Source organism: Notamacropus eugenii, chromosome 2, assembly GCF_028372415.1.
Source record: "Notamacropus eugenii isolate mMacEug1 chromosome 2, mMacEug1.pri_v2, whole genome shotgun sequence".
Classification (NCBI taxonomy): Eukaryota; Metazoa; Chordata; class Mammalia; order Diprotodontia; family Macropodidae; genus Notamacropus; species Notamacropus eugenii.
Genome location: NC_092873.1, coordinates 432,123,950 through 432,141,783, shown reverse-complemented (window position 1 = coordinate 432,141,783; position 17,834 = coordinate 432,123,950). Strand labels below are relative to the sequence as shown.

At 44.8% G+C, this 17,834-nt stretch overlaps 1 protein-coding gene across 2 annotated transcripts; it reads right to left on the bottom strand.

The window, feature by feature from the left end:
- Positions 1-304: 304 nt before the first annotated feature.
- On the bottom strand, positions 305-17,529 carry C2H1orf116 (chromosome 2 C1orf116 homolog). 2 transcript variants are annotated; one of them, XM_072647987.1, is made up of 4 exons: positions 17,359-17,465; positions 10,489-10,682; positions 5,381-5,543; positions 305-3,860 (listed from the first exon to the last, which is right to left on the bottom strand). In XM_072647987.1, the coding sequence occupies exons 2-4, from the start codon at positions 10,597-10,599 to the stop codon at positions 2,164-2,166; spliced, it is 1,971 nt and encodes a 656-aa protein (XP_072504088.1). In that variant the 5' UTR covers positions 10,600-10,682; positions 17,359-17,465; the 3' UTR covers positions 305-2,163. The 2 variants fall into 2 exon arrangements, with proteins under 2 accessions (XP_072504088.1, XP_072504087.1); XM_072647986.1 differs by lacking the exon at positions 10,489-10,682 and having other exon boundaries at positions 17,359-17,529.
- Positions 17,530-17,834: the final 305 nt, after the last annotated feature.

Sequence of the window (17,834 nt, the reverse complement as noted above, 5' to 3'; positions counted from 1 at the left end):
CTTAATTTCCTCTTTTCCTCCTTCTTACAAATATGGACCATTTGTGCCTGACCTGTGGTAGCGTCTTTCAAGCTTATATGAGTCTGATCAGTCACAGTCTGACCCACTGTATGTTGACCCTGCCATAGTGATATCATTTTGCTTCTCTTTGAGCTTGAAGGACAATGAACTACAGACTACAGTCCGTTATCTGGCATATTCAAGGAAAGGGATATCGTTGTTAATGATGTTACCATGTGTTCCCCATATGGATGAACAATTTCCAAGACCAATCTACATACAATAATGTACACGACACTAAAAATTATACCAAATGAAATTTAATCTTTGCTTTCTCAAGTGTTCTTTATGATCTTTCAGTGCCTTGAATGTCTCAGAATAATAAAAATAATAACAGCTTGCATTCATATCGTGCTTTACACTTAACAAAGTGCTCTCATTTACATAGGTCCATTTACACCTCACAACAACCTGGTAAGGTAGGTAGTACAGATATCATGATCCTAGGTTTACAGAGGAGGAAAATAAGCTTCAGAGGTTAAAGAATTTGCCCCAGGTCACATATTTAAGGAAAAGAGTGTTTATAATCCCTAGTAGAGGCAGTATTATATACTAGAAGGTAGCCTTTTCGAGAACAAAGGACAACAATAAGGCTAGGCACACTAGCCTAGGGTTCTGGAGATCTCTATTCTGGCTACACCTCTGTCCCAGTATGATGGTGGTTGAGTTATTTACCCCCTTTGGGCCTCAGCTGTCTTATAAAATGACAAAGTTGGCTGAGATGATTCCTAAAAGTCCTTCTGGCTCTAAAGATTTTTGGATACCCTGGCATGGAAAATTTAGTCTCCTTACATCCTCATCCCATATCTTCAGAGAGTTAAGGGTATTCGTAAATGCTCCCAAAGGAGTGACTGATAGCTCTGAAGAAAACCTGGACCAGGATTAAGTATTTCACTCCAGGGCAAGGGCAATGCCACTGACAGCCCTGGGATCTAACCTCTTGAAGTGCGGTAGGACAAGGGGATAAAATAAGCCAACCCACTGATACTTGGAGTGGTTGGGATGAAAGAGTTTACTGTCTAAGCCTCTGGAGCAGGGACTCTCACAAAAGGGGGATGTGTAGGTAGAGAAGGGTGGTAAGAAGCAGCATCTCAGGGACTAGAATGACCTCCTCCCCTCCCATCCAATACAGAACAAGTATAGTCAGGTGGTGACCTCATGGCAGCAAGCCATACTCTGGGAAGGTGACAATGGGAAAGGAGGTAAGAGATGGATGTCTGGCTTCTCCCCTTGTCCCTATGTCCCAGGCAGATGGTTAGAGTTATCTAAGGGTTCAAAAACACCAACCACTGACAACACCAACTCAGCTAAGGGATGGACTCATGGCCCAGGTCCTAAGAGAGCCCCTTTTATTATGTTTTATGATTGTAAGCTCTTTTAAAAGTGCTTTCATGAAAGTGGTCTCATTTTAGAGAGACAATGTGGTGGAGAGGGTAGAAAGCTGCCTCAGAGACAAAAAGACCTGACACATACAGCCTGAGCAACCCTGGGAAAATGAACCTCTCACTGCTCCTAAGTCATAGAGAAGACAGAAGGTGCTGGCCTGCACTAGTAGTGGGAGTTTTCTCATTTGGGAGTTCCCTGTATAAACTAAATCATCAGCCCAATCCCTTTCTTTCTATCCTATTTGATCCTCTTAACAACCTTGACCACCCTTATGCATTTTTCCTCCCCACCCAGCTGGACACCAGCAAGTAGAGAGATATCTCCTTCAAGATCAGAGTCCTGGGCAATTATTACATCTATTGTAATATAAATATCCCCAATGATATGTACAGACTAATATATACAACGTGTCCTAAAAGTCTTAGTACAGTCTCAAACTTTAAGAAGCTGAAAACTAGGGCTTTCATAAACTCACAACTGCACTGACCTCTGGGACATTCTGTATTAACAATACCATCTCATATTATCATAGAACACACATGCACACACGCACACACACACACACACACACACACACACACACACACACGCACACACGCCTAGCCCTCTAGGAAAAAAGAGGACAGCATCCAAAGTATATCCTTTCCACCAGTGGCTCTGCAGGATCAGGAGGCTCCTTGCAGAGTCTGAGCCTCTCCTTCCCCAGCAGACCTGGGTCTATTCCTTCAGCAGGCCGAGCTTCTTTAAGGCCTCCCTGCGATGCTCATCTGGAATGCCTTTGGGGGTGATCCTAACGCTGACACAGGGGGGCCGAGGCAGCTTGTCTCGACTCTGTCCTGGGTAGGAGAAGCGTTGAGAGCTCCGTTCCTGCTCTAGGTCTGCCAGCTTGCCCACCTGGATGTTGGCAAAGTCCTTCCCTCCGCCCAAAGAGGCCGGGCGAGGCCTGGAGTTGCGCAGAACATTGGGGGAGATCCTGTCCAGGAAGGGGACCTTGCCCAGAGAGGCACTGGTTTGGGGCGGGTTGTCCTTCTCCGCTAAGAGGTAACTGCTCAGTCCTACCCCCGAGCGCTCCAGGGTGTTGGACTTGAAGTTCATCTGCCGAAGCCCAGGGACGGAGCCCTCCTTGAGTGCCAGTCTGGAGTCCGGCCTTGACTGAGTTGGGGGTAAGCTGCTGACTTTTGTGGGCTTGGGGATGGGGATGGGGGTGGATGGAGGACCTGCAGCCTTAGCTGAAGCTGCAGCAGAAGCCACCACTTGAGATGAAGCTGGAGCCTGGACTCCACCGGAAGCAGAAACTGGAGCAGGTGTAGGAGCCGGAACTGAAACCTGGACTGAAGCACAAGCTTGGACCCCAGCAGGAGCTTGGATTGGAGTGGGAGCTTGGACAAGAGCAGGAGCTTGGACAGGAGCAGGAGTCTGGAATGGAGCAGGAGCAGGGGTTGGAATTGAAGCCCGGACCAGAGCAGGTGCCTGGACTGGAGCAGGCGTCTGGACTGGGGCAGGCACCTGGACTGGAGTAGGGGCTGGAGAGGGAGCCTGAGTCGAGGATTGCTTAGACTTGAGAATGCTACCAGATTTGGCCAAATGGAGGATGGGCTCATCGTTATGATCCTGGGGGAGGCCCAGCTTCTCCAGTGCCTCTCGCCTGGCTCGCCTCTGCTCGTGAATCCCAGAGGCTACAGAACCAGCATGCTCGGGATTGGACTCTCTAGAGGTGGCCTGGGAACGGAGAGAGAACCGGTTCTGAGGGTTGCTAGGGAAGTTACTGCGGCTGGTCTTCAGGATAATGTTGGGGGGCAGTTTGCGGGACTTGGGAGCTGTTGGGGGAGCAAACTTAGTACTCTTATCATCTCCTCCCAGAAGGCGAAGGTCTTCAGGTCCCAGGTTTTCTGAGGACAAGGTGGGAGGCCCCCCGGGATGCCTCAAGACCCCTTCCAAGGCCTTCTCACTGGTTCTTTGAGACATAGTCTTCAAAACTGTTTCTTTCTTCTGGGTATCAGGTGCTGTGTGGGGCCAGGGCAAGTTGTCTTGACCTGGCCTTGTCTTCTCTTTAAGGGATAGGCTCCCTCCAGTACCTTGCTCCTGGTGAGTGTCCCGGAAAGCCTCTGGTGGGGGTATGAGTACCTCCTCTAATTCAGAAGGTGTCCCTGGGGGGACAGGTGGGGCTACACTACTGCTTCTGTTTCCCAAAGGTGTCGACACAAGCCTTCTAGGGATGTGGCCTTCAGACTGACTAGAGAGACAGGTGGAGCCCTGTCTAAGGCTTCGGTCCCTGCTAATATGAATGTTCCGGGGAAGGCTGTGGGATCCAGACTTAAGGCCCAGCTCTTGGGCCTGCTGAAGACGGGTCAGGCTCGATTGAACGTCTCTCTTCTGCTCTGATCCCTCCTGAGTCCGTCTTTCCTCTGGAGAGCCTGCAGTGGTGAGGTAAAAGGGAGCAGGGATGGGCAGACAGAGAGGAGACAAACAAAAATGAGAATGCTGCCCGAGAGGGAACAACCCCTACACTGTCCCCTGAACTCCAAATAAAGTACCTATCACTTCTCTCTCTTGTTAAAGGGGCAGGCATTCTCCCCAGTGCAGTAGCATGACCCAGATCAGAAGATTTTCTTTTTTTAAAAAAATTAAATTTTATTATTTTTTCCAATTAATATTTTTTCTCTTTCCCACATCACTGAAAGAAAAAACAACCTTTTAACAAATATGCATTCTATAGCCAAGGGAATAATAATCTTTTACAGAAGAGGGAAGATATGGGAGGAGGTCCTGTCCAGATCAGTCCCTGGGCCATGGGGAAGCTTTCCCCAGCCCCCATTGTGATTAACTGATAATGAAGACAGATGGGAAAGGTTCTTTCCTGCCACCCCAGAGTTTCCAGAAGGCTCAGGCCCTCCTGGGATATACAACCAGGTGCTCTGTTCTAGACCTAACCTGTCTATCTCCAAAGAAGCCTTGCCCCTTCCCCATGAACATCTGAACAGCTGTGCAAAGCCACAGCTTAAAGTTCAAGGGATTGTCATGGCCTGTCCTTGCCAACTGGGCACATAGCTCCATCTAACTCAGTTGGAGAAGGGAATCTCATAACTATGGGTCCAGTTTTGAGTCCAGTGATATAAAGAGCAGTCATATTCCTTTAAACCTTGGAACCTGTCAGAGAAATAGCTTTGATCCCTCAGAGAAAACCGTACCCTTGTGACCTGACATTCTATGCTAGAGAGGGAAATATTCTACTGCCTACAAGTACATCAACCCCACCCCACCCCCCAAACTTATTCATGCTATCAAAGTATTTCTTGAAACAGATTATATAAAAACTGGACCTTAACCCACCTGCCCCTCCCTTCCCTTCTCCATATCTCCCACAGCTTCATGCTCTGGGCTTCTGAGATTAGCTTAGCCACTCCAGACTGATAGTTTCCCCAGTACCTCCTCTCCACCCCTTATAGTTCCTCTCTCCTTCATGGGCTTGATCTCGTGAAAATTTCCTCATGGGCAGGGCAAATACAAGTCAACTTTTTTGCTTCTTGTCTCAATGGGACCAGCAAGTGAGGGGGAGAGAGGAAAGGGGGAGAGAGATCTTCTAAAATTTCTTTACAAATGGCCCATCACCCACTAACCTACAATGAGTCAGTGTCTAGGGAGAGATAAAGAATGCAGATGGACTTTGGTTCTCTGCCCACATCCCTCCCCTTCCTTCAACTCTTGTGGTATTTTGTGTATACCTCTTTGGGATACTTCAGTTATTTCATGGATAGGTCTTATTCCCCCAATATGCTTCTTGAGGGCAAGACCTGTGCCTTATTCATTTATTGAGTATGGTACTTTATATATAGCAGGTACCCCATAAATATTCATTGAACTGGCTATTGAAAATGGTTAGTGAGATCTATTGACTTTTAAAGTTGTACTTTTAAGAGGTACCCAACTTTCTTACCCTGAAGAACTGGCTGTGTCTTTGGGCCCTGGGGTGTGGCTGGCTCAGACTCGTCAGTAGAGAGGCCACTGTCTGTCTCCTTGTCTAAGGAGCCGATGGCCTCTTCCAGGAAAAGCAGACACTCTTTCTCTTCTGCGGATAGGAAGTCGTAGCTGCCGTCACTCTGCAAGCCACCAAAGGATAATTGAAAAGGTCAGTTTAGGGAAAGAGGGGGCCAAGTGAAAATTAGCTCTGTAGAAACTGGCGGAGACCAAGCACCACCCTGCCCTGCTCCCTCTGTGGAAGGAATGCTGAAGAGCTGGAAATGAAACCACAGCACCTTTCTACCAACCTGGATCAACCCGCTCAAGCTGTTCTCTCAACCCTTGGGCATCAGGAAAGGAACAACCAGAGAAACAGTTCCCCATGATACTATGATCTAATAAACATACAGGAGTTGTGACTTCCCACTTCCATGTCTTTGCACACCTTATTCCCCATATCTAGAATGCTCATCCTTCCCTTATCAGTAGGATTCCTATTCCTTCTTTAAAGCCCAATTCAGATGCCCCCTCCTCCATGAAACTGTCCCTGAATTCTGATCTCCTTCCCCTCCATACTGACCTTCCCCCTTGAACCTCAAGTGAGACTGTTTTTCCATTCTGCTATATTTATAAAATATTGAATATGAAAACTATCTCAGTATGTATGTAACATAAACCCCTGCAAGATTACAGGCTTGTCCAGTCTAGTGCTCTGCACATGATAGATGGCTAATAATTTTTGTTAAATAAAAACAAATGACCTTCCTCCAAGTTCTGGGGACTTTTGGTTAGTGTAAAGGACTAGAAGTCAGAAAAAAAAGGATTTTAATCCCCCTCCCTTAGCCATGATGTCAGGAAATCTTTTACATTCTCCCTACTTATGTTTTTCTCCAGCAAGAAATAAAGGACAAGAGTAATCCTTTGGCTTGCATAGTGATTTTCCCATTACAAAGTGCTTTCTCAAGGACTTGCAAAATATCCAAAAGAGAGAAGGAGATTCAAAGGGAATAAAGAAAAGCAGGACAAGATATATACATATAGATATATACATATGTGTGTGCATTTATAGATATATACACGTGTGTGTATATATACATACATATACACACACATAGATGTGGTTTAAAAAAACAAGTTGTAGATTAGAATAGATTCATAATTTCTTTTTCTTTCTCTGGTATCTATAAATATTCATGTTTGTTGATGATTCTCTAGTTTATAATACATACTTTAAAAATGCTTTTATATATTTTATTTTATTCCTATCAAGGACAATATAAGGACAAATATAAACTGCAGCTAACTTTTGATTATCTCTGCTGATAGGGATAGGGAATACAGTGGTATGTTACAGATCATTTTAATATTATTTATCCTTGTCTTTGAAATTCATTACACCAAGAATTTCGAAGCACTCAGTGGAGCAGTGAATAGAGCTGGGCCTGGAGCTTAGGAGACCTGGCCTCCAACACTCAGTAGCTGTGTGACTCTGGGTAAGTCACTTAGATTCTATTTACCTCAGTTTCCTCAACTGTAAAAAAAGGGGGGGGATAAGATATTTGTTTAAAAAAAAGCACTTAGTGCAGTGCCTGGCACACAGTAGGTAGTATATAAAGGTTTATTACCATAAACTTTCCCTTCCCCTAGAAAAGCTGACTTCCTGATATTTGGCTGAGACAGTGAGGTTGTGTTTCCTAAAACACTCACCAACTAATGACAGAAGATAAAAATTCAGATAGGAACTCAGGGGGGAAGCGGGATAATGCTTTAGTTGTATTTGACTTTCCATGACCCCATTTGGAGTTTTCTTGGCAAGGTACTGGAGTAGGGTGCCATTTCCTTCTCTACCTCATCTTACAGATAAGAAAACTGAAACAAAGAGAATTAAGTGAGTTGTCCAGGGTCACACAACTACTAAATGTGAGGTCTGACTTGGACTTGGGTCTTCCTGACTCCGTAGCCAGTACTCTATCCACTGTGCCACCTAGGTGTCCCAAACTGTCCCAGGTCAATTTCAGTGATAATTCACAAAGTAGGGACTCCAAACATGAGTGGAATTTGACTAGAGACAAATCTGACTAGGCACTTGGGGTATGTGAAGAAAAGTCACAGCTGGGCCAAGTGGAAGAATAATGATAGGAGACCTGGGTGCCAGTTCCCCAAGAGTTGTAATTAATTCAGTCATTAGGTGGTTCAGTGGTTAGAGCACAGGACCTGGAGTTAGGAAGACACTAGTCCAAATCCAGCCTTCAGACACTTACTAGCTGTGTGACCCTGAGCAAGTCACAATTCATGTCTGCTTCAGTTTCCTCATCTATAAAAGGAAGGCTCCTATGGTTCTTGAGAAGATAAATGAGACATTTGTAAAGTGCTTTGCAAATCTTAGGGCACTCTTAATTTCTCCTTCTCCCACTAAAATCTGAAGATACTACAGAGCTGGGTAGCCCTGAGGACAGGCACCAACAATTTCCTAGACTAGAGGGTCTTCCTTCACCTATCCACCTGCCCCTCAAATATTAAAGAGAGAAAATGAAAATTGATAGCATTTGCTAACTCTGTCAGCTCCTCTATAGCTCCTTGTGGGTTGGTAGAAAAGTTAGTGTTGGGCTACAAATTAGAACAGGCTGCTAGCTCACCCAAATACAGTCTGTAGGCCCCTAACCACTCCAGTCTCCATAACTTCCTTCAGCAACCAATAGTATGGAGTCCAAAAAGAAAGAGTACCTCCTTTCAGGTCAAGGATGGCCCAACTCTCAATTATCTGCGTGGAGAATAATTTACTTTGGCCAGTGTTTAGTCAATTAGAGATGAATGAATTCAGAGATTCAATAAATTCTGGGCCCATATTCTGCTATGTCCATTCTTGCTCATTCACATTGACTTCAAGAAAAGGTTAAGGGTAGAGGCTGGACCTGTGGTTGCATAGGTATAGGAAACTCCCAGGTGAGGAACTCCCTCTACCAACCTAGGTCAGCTCCTTTTCAGCAATTTATAAGTCTCAGAGAGTTGCCCAGGGTACCAAGGTTAAGTGATTTGCTCAAGTTACATGGCTGGTACATCAGAGGTACCATTTGAGGCCAGGTCATCCTAGCTCCAAAGCCAGCTCTCTGGACACCATTACACCATGGTTTCTTTCAACAAAACAGAAGGAAAAAGATTCAACCAGTTGTAATCCTTCCCCCTCCTCAAAATATGCCAACTAGACATTACTTAGGATTATCTGCTCTGGGAGATGTGTGTGTGTGTGTGTGTGTGTGTGTGTGTTTGTATGCCTATACACGTTATTTTTTTTCCTAATTTATTATACAGATAAAATTAAACTAGAAAATTAACCTCATGGGCCTTATTCTCCTTCTTTATAATATGAGGGAATTGAATCAGAGGTTCCTTCTGTCATTAAGATTCAATAATCCCTTTCAGATATATTAAAAACAAAAATAAAACACAGAGGGTCCATATAAGGATGCAGTTACTAAGCTTATTCTTACTTCTCCCTTTGACCTGTAGGAGTATTTATTTGGGGGATTGCTGAAAATTTGCATGCTCTGCTTGTGGGTCACCTCTTTTAATACCTTGTTCAGTCATTTTCAGTCGTGTGTGACTCTTCATGACCCCATTTGGGGTTTTCTTGGCAGAAATACTGGAGTGGTTTGCCATTTCCTTCTCCAGCTCATTTGACAGATGAGGAAACCAAGGCAAACAGGGTTAACGATTTGCCCAGGGTCACATAGCTAGGAAGCATCTGAAGCCAGATTTGATCTTTAGTCTTTCTGACTCCAGGCCCAATGCTGTGTCCACTGAGCCACCTTGCCATCTACCTTTTATACCTAGAGATACTGAAAAGTGATTCTTGCAAAGGACAGAGAATCCTCAGGATAGAAGGAAGGTAAAGAGGTCATGTCATCTCTGCCTCCAGAACTCCAAGGACAAAGGCTCTCAGGGAATGAGATTTGACAACTACCTTTCCAGGTTCTTTCTTTCTTTCTGTTTTCTCTGTTAAGAAGTTCATGGTCTAATCTAAATTCTTTAGGCCACAAAGAGACAAAAGACTTCCACAATCCTTCCACCTTCCACAATCCAGGTGCTTTTCTAGAAAACTTTCCAGTGGTGGTTGATTACTAGCAATATCTTCATTAGATAGACTTTGGGTCCCCTACAGACACTCTAGCTGGGCTCAGTTCTTTCTAAGAATAGTAAGAATTCTATTCATTGCAGAATTCACTAAGCGCACCTGAGCTTCTGAAAGTTGAGCCTAAGTCTCCACACAGAATGGAAAGGCCTCAAGAAAGCAAGAAGAGTTATGTTCCATGAACCCAGAGTCTCAAGGCAGAATTTTTAGGGGTTTGGGGAGCCTAACCTAGTGCAGAAAGCACCTGACTGGAAGTCAGCAACCTTGCCTTCTGTTCCCAGCTTTGACTCCTACTAGCTGTGTGATAGTGGGCGAGTTACTTAACCTCAACTAACTCATGTAATGAAAAAGTTGGATTAGGTCACTAAGTGGTACAGTGGGCAGAGTGCTGGACTTGGAATCAGGAAGACCTGAGTTTGAATTCTGCCTTAGGCAATTACTAGGTGTGAGACTCTGGGCAAGTCACTTAACCTATGTCTGCCTCTCATTTCTTACCTGTAAAATGGGGATAATCATTCTGTGTATTTCATGAGAGTGTTGTGTGTATCATATGAAATAACATATTAAAGATTTTGCAAACCTTAAAGTGATATTGTTTGATACAATAATGTTACTGTTTATACCTCTAAGGTCCCATACAATACTAAACGGTGTTTCCTCCCCTCTCCCCCCACTAAATGAAAGGGAGGGAAACAAGGCTTCCCTTATTTACCCCAATCTATACTACTTCACTCTAAATCTGTACTGCCCTGTTTTCTGCTAAATAAAAGGTGAACTGAAGAAGAAAGCATGGAGGCATGATTAATTCCCTTGCACAGAACACCAAAGGAAAAAGCACAGAGGCCAAGGGTGAGGACGACAGACCAGAAGCAGGACTAGTCACAGAGCAGCCATGCAGAAATGGGGCTGAGGGAGCCAGAGCAGGGAAGGGGAGGCATGGGGGAGGCCGTACGTACAAATCCTGAGTGAGTGGAGTTGGTGCTCGTCATGCTGTCACAGCTGCCAACGCGGGTCACGGTTTCGGGTTCTGTGCCAGGGCCCACTGGCCACAGCTCCCTTTCAGGCATCCCCCGAAAAAAGACACAGGAGGCGGTTTAAGGGGCTCCCAGAGGGGGAAGTGAAGGGAAGCGGAGAATGTCCCAGGCCCGGCCTGAAAAGAGAGAAGAATCACAGCCACTCTGAACCGAGGCCTGTGCCCTGTGCCTCAGCCATGTGGCATGGCTCCTGGAGTCATCAAGCAGAGTTAGAAAGAGATCTGCAGGAGGAACTCAGACATTTGCCTCTAAGGAAGCAGGAGGCATTGGTAGAGTCAGAATCACAGATGCTCAAGAGCTGGTAGGGATCTCAGAAGTCATCTAAATCCACCCAGTACTCAAACAGGAATTCCCTGAGTAGCAGGCCTGACAAGTGGTCATTTCACCTCTGCTCCAAAAACACTTACTCCCAAAATAGCTCATTCAATTTAGGCCAAGTTTTCCCTTACAAAAGTCAAAATCTGGCTCTCTACAGCTTGCCTTTTCTGCCTCCGGAGCCAAACAGAATCAGGGTACTCCTTCTTCTACATGACAGCCTTTCAAATACACGAAGACAGCTATCATTCACAACCCACCCCCAAGTCCTCCTTCTCTGGCCATTAAAAAAAGAGGTTTCATTACTTTCATTACATTTACAATGTCTCATTCCTCCCATCAGAAAGCTTGACCTAAATTCCTTTTGTTAGGAGGTACCCTTTCTTTTTGGACTTCATGCTCTTGATTGCTGAAGCAAGTTATGGAGACTAGAGTGGTTAGGGAAAAGGAAAGAAATGTGCTGGTACATGAGAGTCTGATGACTTTAAAGAATGTGTACAAGACAGACCACATCTCCACGCACTGCCCTAGCCTTTGGAGCTTCAGTAGGTAGCAAAGCAAACCCTTTGCCTGTTTCACCCCGTCTGATTTTCACTTTGCCCACAGACACTAATGGCGTGACTCTGAGTGGTCTTCCTCATCAGTGGAGCAGAGTGATAAAAGCATCTGCCTCACAGAGTACTGTAAGCATCAGAGAGGTTTAACATGTGTAGGAAGCACATGTTTTCAAACCTCAAAGTATCATGCAAATGTGAACTCTCATCATCATCATCATCATTATGTTAGAACTAAAATGGCACCTTTCTTCTCAAAGGACTTCCTTTCACGTATGCAAACAACCCAGGAAACTTTGGGAAGACTGAGGTGACCTTCCCACACTACCAAGAGCTGAGAACTAACAGTGGCTAAGTGATCTGTTCAAGGTCACACAGCAACACTGGGGCTGAGGCGGGATGAGGACCCTAGAGATCTAACTCCCAATTCAGTGCTTTAACTCCTGACTGCAATGGGCTGGGGGAACATAAAATCCCATACCTCTCTTTTCTCTTTTCCTGCCACCCATGAAAATTCTTAGAAAATTTCCTGGGAAAATGGGCTCTACTTGAAAACTCGGCCTTGGGGACTGGAGGAGATGTGTGCCAAGTTCAGTTGCCAGTGCCAAAGTCAAGTTTGGGCTAGGCAAAGTGAGTCAGCCAACAAGTCATACAGAGCTGGTAAGCACAAGGCCTCATCCTGCCTGGGAGGAGGTATCTGACATTAGGTGGGGCAGGGTGGGGTGAGGAGCACTAGGCCAGGCATCTCTTTGGCACATGAGGTTCTTGGACCTGTCAGGGTGGGGGTATGGGGGCGAGGGTGGACCTCGGGTGTCAATGAAAAAGTCTAAGGCCAATACTGCACTGAGGAGGAGTTGAAACTGGAATCAGAGGTGTAAACACAGATCAAGAAAACAGTTCTTCACCACCTGGAGACTTCACCAAGCAGAAGCTGGCAGCCATGTGGTTTAGGGAAATAGGAACCTGAAAGGAGCAGCAGTGGGGGATGGATTTCAGCAGGAAAGGCTGGTCATACCTTTCAGAGGTGACGCTAAACAGCCCCCTACCCTTTGCCCTGCACCAAGCCAACCTACCCTAAGAGGTGGATTTCAAACCCATTGTCAAAGCTGTCAGTGTTCTCCCTCTTCCAGTGACCTTGTATGTACTTATCTGCTTACATGCTCTGTCCCTCCCTTGTAAAATATAAGCACTTTGAGGGAAGGGATTGGTTCATTTTTGTCTTTGTATCATGAGCACAGTGCTTTTCATATACATTTGTTGTTCAATAGTTTTTTAGTTGTGTACTCTTCATGACCGTATTGGGGTCATAAGATATAGTGGAGTAGTTTGCTATTTCCTTCTCCAGCTCATCTGACAGATGAGGAAACTGAGACAAACAGAGTACAGTGACTCGTCCAGGGTCACACAACTAGCAAGTGTCTAAGGCTACATTTGAACTCTGTGAAGTAAGTCTTCGTGACTCACATAGGTCCAGTGCTATATCCACTGTGCTACCTAGTTGTCCCTTCATATACAGTAGTAGATAATAAATGCATGCTGAATTAATTTTAACAAAAATCACAATCAAATATCTTGGTATTTGGAGCAAACCTTACAAATCAACTGCTTCAGTCCCTTTACTCTACAAATATGAAAACTGATGCATGTTTGAGGTGAATGAAATGCTCTCTATCCAAGGGAATGAGGAAATCTGGGTTTTGAATCCAGCTCTTTTGACCCAAAATCTAAGACTCTCTTCAGTACAATATAGTGTTTCTAGGTCAGCATTTAGTGTGGTATGTGCTCAGTAAATGCCTATGAAAGGAATTACATAGATGTCCTTTCTAGTGTCTCCTGGCCCAAACTGTGAGGAGATTCTTTCTGCTGGCAAGCTTATTTTTCACATCTTGCTTAGTTCTTTAGAATACACTATAAATAAAAGTGGCTCAATGGATAGAGCACTGAGCCTGGAGTCATAAAGACCTGAGTTCAAATCTGGCCTCAGACACTTACTAGCTGGGTGATCCTGGGCAAGTCACTTCACCTTGTTTGACTCAGTTTCCTCACCTGTAAAATTAGTTGGAGAAGGAAATGGCAAACCACTCCAGTATCTCTGCCAAGAAAACCCCAAATGGGGTCATGAAGAGTCAGACAAGACTAAAAACAACTGAACAACACAAATAAATAAAAGAGAACTAATGTGGCTCAGTGAACTGGGTAATGAGCTATACTTGACTCAATATCTTCCTCTGTAAAATACTGGCAGCATAGAGCACTGCAGAGAAGGCAGGGGCTAGAAGGTAAGAGCATTATTAGTTCACTAACCAACTGTGCAACCTAAGGCAAGTCACATTTCTTCATTTAACACATGTGGAAACTGAGGTACAAAACACTGACCAGACTAGATGACCTTCTAAGGTCTCTTCTATTTTAACATTTAATAATTGTATGACTTAGGATAATTATTAGTACTGGATTGATCAAAGGTTTTCAGTGAAACACATACAAAGTATCTATGACAGATTAAAAGGTCATTTCAACTATTCCTTTTTTGGGGGGTGGGGGGAAAGATGGCATGGCACAAATCCAGACAAAGAGCCTTCTCTTACCAGATACAAAAAGCTCTGTCCATAAAGGCATTCAATCAATCAATATGCATTTATTAAGCGGTCACTATATCCCAGGCACTAAGCTAAGTGGTAAGGTTACAAAAGAGAAAAGGCAGTCTCTACTCTCAAGGAGCTCAGTTTAGTGGGTGAAACAAAATGCAAACAATTATGTACAAGTTGGAAATAACCAACAGAAGAAAGGCAGTAGAATTAGCAGAGATGGGAAAGACTTCCTAGAGAAGGTAGGGTTTTAGATAGTACTTGAACAAACAAGGGAAGCCAGGAGACAAAAAATGAGGAGGGAGGGCAATCCAGACATGAGGGACATGGAGTGAAAATGCTTGGAGTGGGAGAGGCAGTGTCTTATTCTGAAGAACTGGAAGGTGGCTGGAGTCACTGGATCTCAAGTTTGGGGGAGAATCCATTGTTCCTACGGTTCTGTCCTCTAAAATTCAGTCACATAGGATCTGACCTGACTTGCTGCTTCCACAGAGCTACTTTTCTAAGTTGACCTTTTCTTAGGGTCTATTTCCTCTGTAGTACACAACAATGGATGTCAAAGACCAACAGACAAAGGTCCCCTCTGCTTTCAGAGTCCTAGTCCTGGGAAGAATGCCAGAATGCAAACTGGTCTCACTCCTTGCCTCAAGTCAAATTAGTGTCTTGTGTCCCAAGAAGATTCAACCTTCACTGAGGCCATTGGTTTCTTTTACTTCCCATGTCCCATACATGCCCAAGGGATGAACTTCTAAACCTGACTGAATTCTAAAATATTTCCAATCAACCCATCCCTCTGACATTGAGGTTTTCATGAAACACTTTCCCTTCCCTCCTCCCCTTCTGACCCACCTTTAATGAGGTGCCATCCTTTCACTGGATGGATTTATAACCCTGAGACTAGGGGAATGGTTCAGAGGAATTCTTGAAACTGGAGGCATTCTTGCTTGATAAGGGGCCCAAGAAACAATCTAAATACTTCCAGTGCTCAAGGTGAGCAAGCAGGTGGTATTTTTTAACCTCTGGCTCCCCTGGTAGACTTAGAGGGGATCAGGTTTGGTTTGGTTTTTTTTTTTACGTTTTGGTTGTTTTGTTTTTGATTTTGCTATTTGGAGGTGGGACATGGGATTGACTGTACCTGTGATTTCATCAGTATACAAGCACTTGGTCAGGACCTTCCCCTACCATAAAAGGCACATGGATCTGTGCTTTCTCTGCAGCTCATGGCTTTCAAGAGCTGCCTAAAACCCTGAGAGATTGTGACTTGCCCAAGGCCATACTGCAAGCATGTGGCAAAGGCTGGTTTTGGACCCTTGGTATTCCCAACTCTGAGACTTGCTCTCCATCATCCACTATGCCATGTTGCTTATAGGGTTAAAAGCTTTATGGAACCTGTAGCCACCCCAAAGGAACATTAAATATTAACCACTGTACTTGTACCAGTCAAGGCTTAGGGGAGAGTCAATAAATATTTGGCATATGGAGCACAGGTATCTCAAGAGAGGAAAGGGAAATGATTCCATTCCAGTCCTAGGACTTTGGAGGGCAGTACGTTCTTTGTCCCTCTTCAGTCCTTGTTTCCTGACTTCCTTCAAGTTCCACCCAAAATACTGCTTCCTTCCCAATCCCTCTTTGCTTTCAGAAAAATACCCTGATTCTCAGACACTCCATGGTGTTAGCTGTTCATCAACTTCCCCTTCCCATCACCTCATTCTCCTAATATCCTCCAAGACAAAGCCACCCTCCCCACTCACCAAGAACAGCTTTCCAGGTGCTCACACACCAGACACCTCTATTCCTCTATTTCCTGTTGCCCAGAAATCAGCTCCAGGCAAGGGAATTTGGGATAACCCAAATAAGCAGGGAGAGGGTGAATATGTACTTGTGTCTGTTTATGCATTCGAGTGTGTAGGTTTGTACGTTTAGACAAAGTCATAACCTACTTTTAAGATCCTTGTCCGGGAGTAGAGAAGGGGAGGAAGAGGCCAGGCAGGGAGAGGAGGAGGGATCTCTTGCCAGATAGAGAGACCTTTGTCAGACACTACACACTGTTATTGTTGGTGATCAGTCTCTTGCCAAGTATGAAGGGTAACTCAAGGGTGGAGGCTTAGGAGGTTAAGTAAGAGGGGTTACCTACCCAGGGAGGTGAGAACCTTGATCCACAAGGGAGCTAAAAGGAGTGTCCCTGGCAGGACCACCTTAAAAGCCTGAGACTGATGTCTCCCCCTATCCCCTGGTGACAGACACATAGAGAAGCAAAGGAACTTTGGTCATATACATGCTACATAACTGCAGGCTCTAACCTTTAAATCCTTCCTAGTACACTGAAATCTACTTTGCACACAGCCTTTAGCGAGACAATTGAGAATAGACAGGAAGACGGGAAAAGAATCAAACCTGCCTGAGTCTTGGTGGGCTTACACCATCCTACTGCGGGGAGCAGAGCCCTTTGGCTGACAGAGTAAGAGGAATGAAGCCCCCATTCAGACCAGACTCAGGCAGATTTTTCCTATAGCAACCAGAGTAATACTTTTGTCCCCTCCTCTCCCAAAGCACTGCAGGGTCCTACCAAACCAGGAAGTTTCTATTGTATCTTATCACCATTCATAATAGTTGGTCCAAAGCACAGAGTTACACCTGAAAAGCCTAGATTTGCATCTATGGGAAGGAATGACAGCCATTACAGAAGCACCTTCTCAGACCCCAGTTAAACTAGCACTTGCTCACACACACTCTCTGCCACCAAGCCCAAATGAATACATACCCTCACTACACTGCTCAAATGCCAGTCATAACACCCAGAGAGCTCCAGAATCAGAACCACACCCACTTACATGCACACACTCATCCTTGCTGTACCCCTTGTTTAAATAAACATGACCCCATTAAGCAAAAAAGAGGGAAAAGAGCCCCAAGTTAAATATCTACCATGGTAAGTCCTAGAGGATGGTACTTCAGTATGCTAGGAGAATTATCCTGCCTTCTACTCTACTCTTAAATATTGTATTTTATGATCACTGCCTTATTTTAATGGTTCACAGAATGAAGCTTCAATGTGGGCTCATTGCTCCCTAAGTTTTACAAAAAGTTTGCTTGTTTCACCCAAACCCCAACAGAGGAACAACTAGAAGATGTATTTCCTGGTCCAGATTCCTGAAACAAATCCTACCCCAATTCTAGGTCCCAAATTCAAAATAATAAAGCAAAGAGAGCCTTCGACTCCTTATTCTAAGACCAACTGGAAAGAGACACCAGGGACTTAGAAGATCAGACTTCACATGTACGAAGACCCTTTTCTACCAACCAAGTAAACAAGAATTCATTAGTGATAAACTCACCTTTACTGGGTGGATGGGCAGAAGAGTAGAAAAGAATAGAATAGCCCTTTTATCCCAAAGGGCAAAAACGGAGACAAAGGACAATTGCCCTGCCTCCTGTAGTTTCCTACTTCTTTTGACCTCTTCCTGACTTACCTGGACAGGTAAATGCTTCATCTGGCCCGCCTCACCCCACCCTGCCTCTGACTTTCAGCCAATCCCAATCTCCCCTCCCAATTTCTCATTCCAGCTGTTTACCTGGGGAGGGCAAGAGAAGGATGGGGTCAGGGCGGGCTTTCTTGGGATTGACCAATCATCTCTTTACCAACCCCTCTTCAAAACCAATTAGAGAACCCTTTGAAGAGGAAAGGCTGGGAGGAGGGGCTCCATTAAACTGATAGTTATAGCACTGAACTGAGTGGAAGGGAAATTGCTTTTATTTAAAAGGAGGGTTGCCTGTTCATCTCTTAACTTCCTACCTAGGACCTCCTTCCTGT

Excerpts from the sequence above, each read along its gene's own strand:
- C2H1orf116 (XM_072647986.1), bottom strand. The coding sequence starts at position 17,514 with ATGAAGCATTTACCTGTCCAGGTAAGTCAGGAAGAGGTCAAAAGAAGT. Across the intron at positions 5,544-17,358 it reads TGCCCATCCACCCAGTAAAG|AGTGACGGCAGCTACGACTT; the intron begins GTGAGTTTATCA and ends GGTGGCTTGCAG. Across the intron at positions 3,861-5,380 it reads GACACAGCCAGTTCTTCAGG|GCTCTCCAGAGGAAAGACGG; the intron begins GTAAGAAAGTTG and ends TCACCACTGCAG.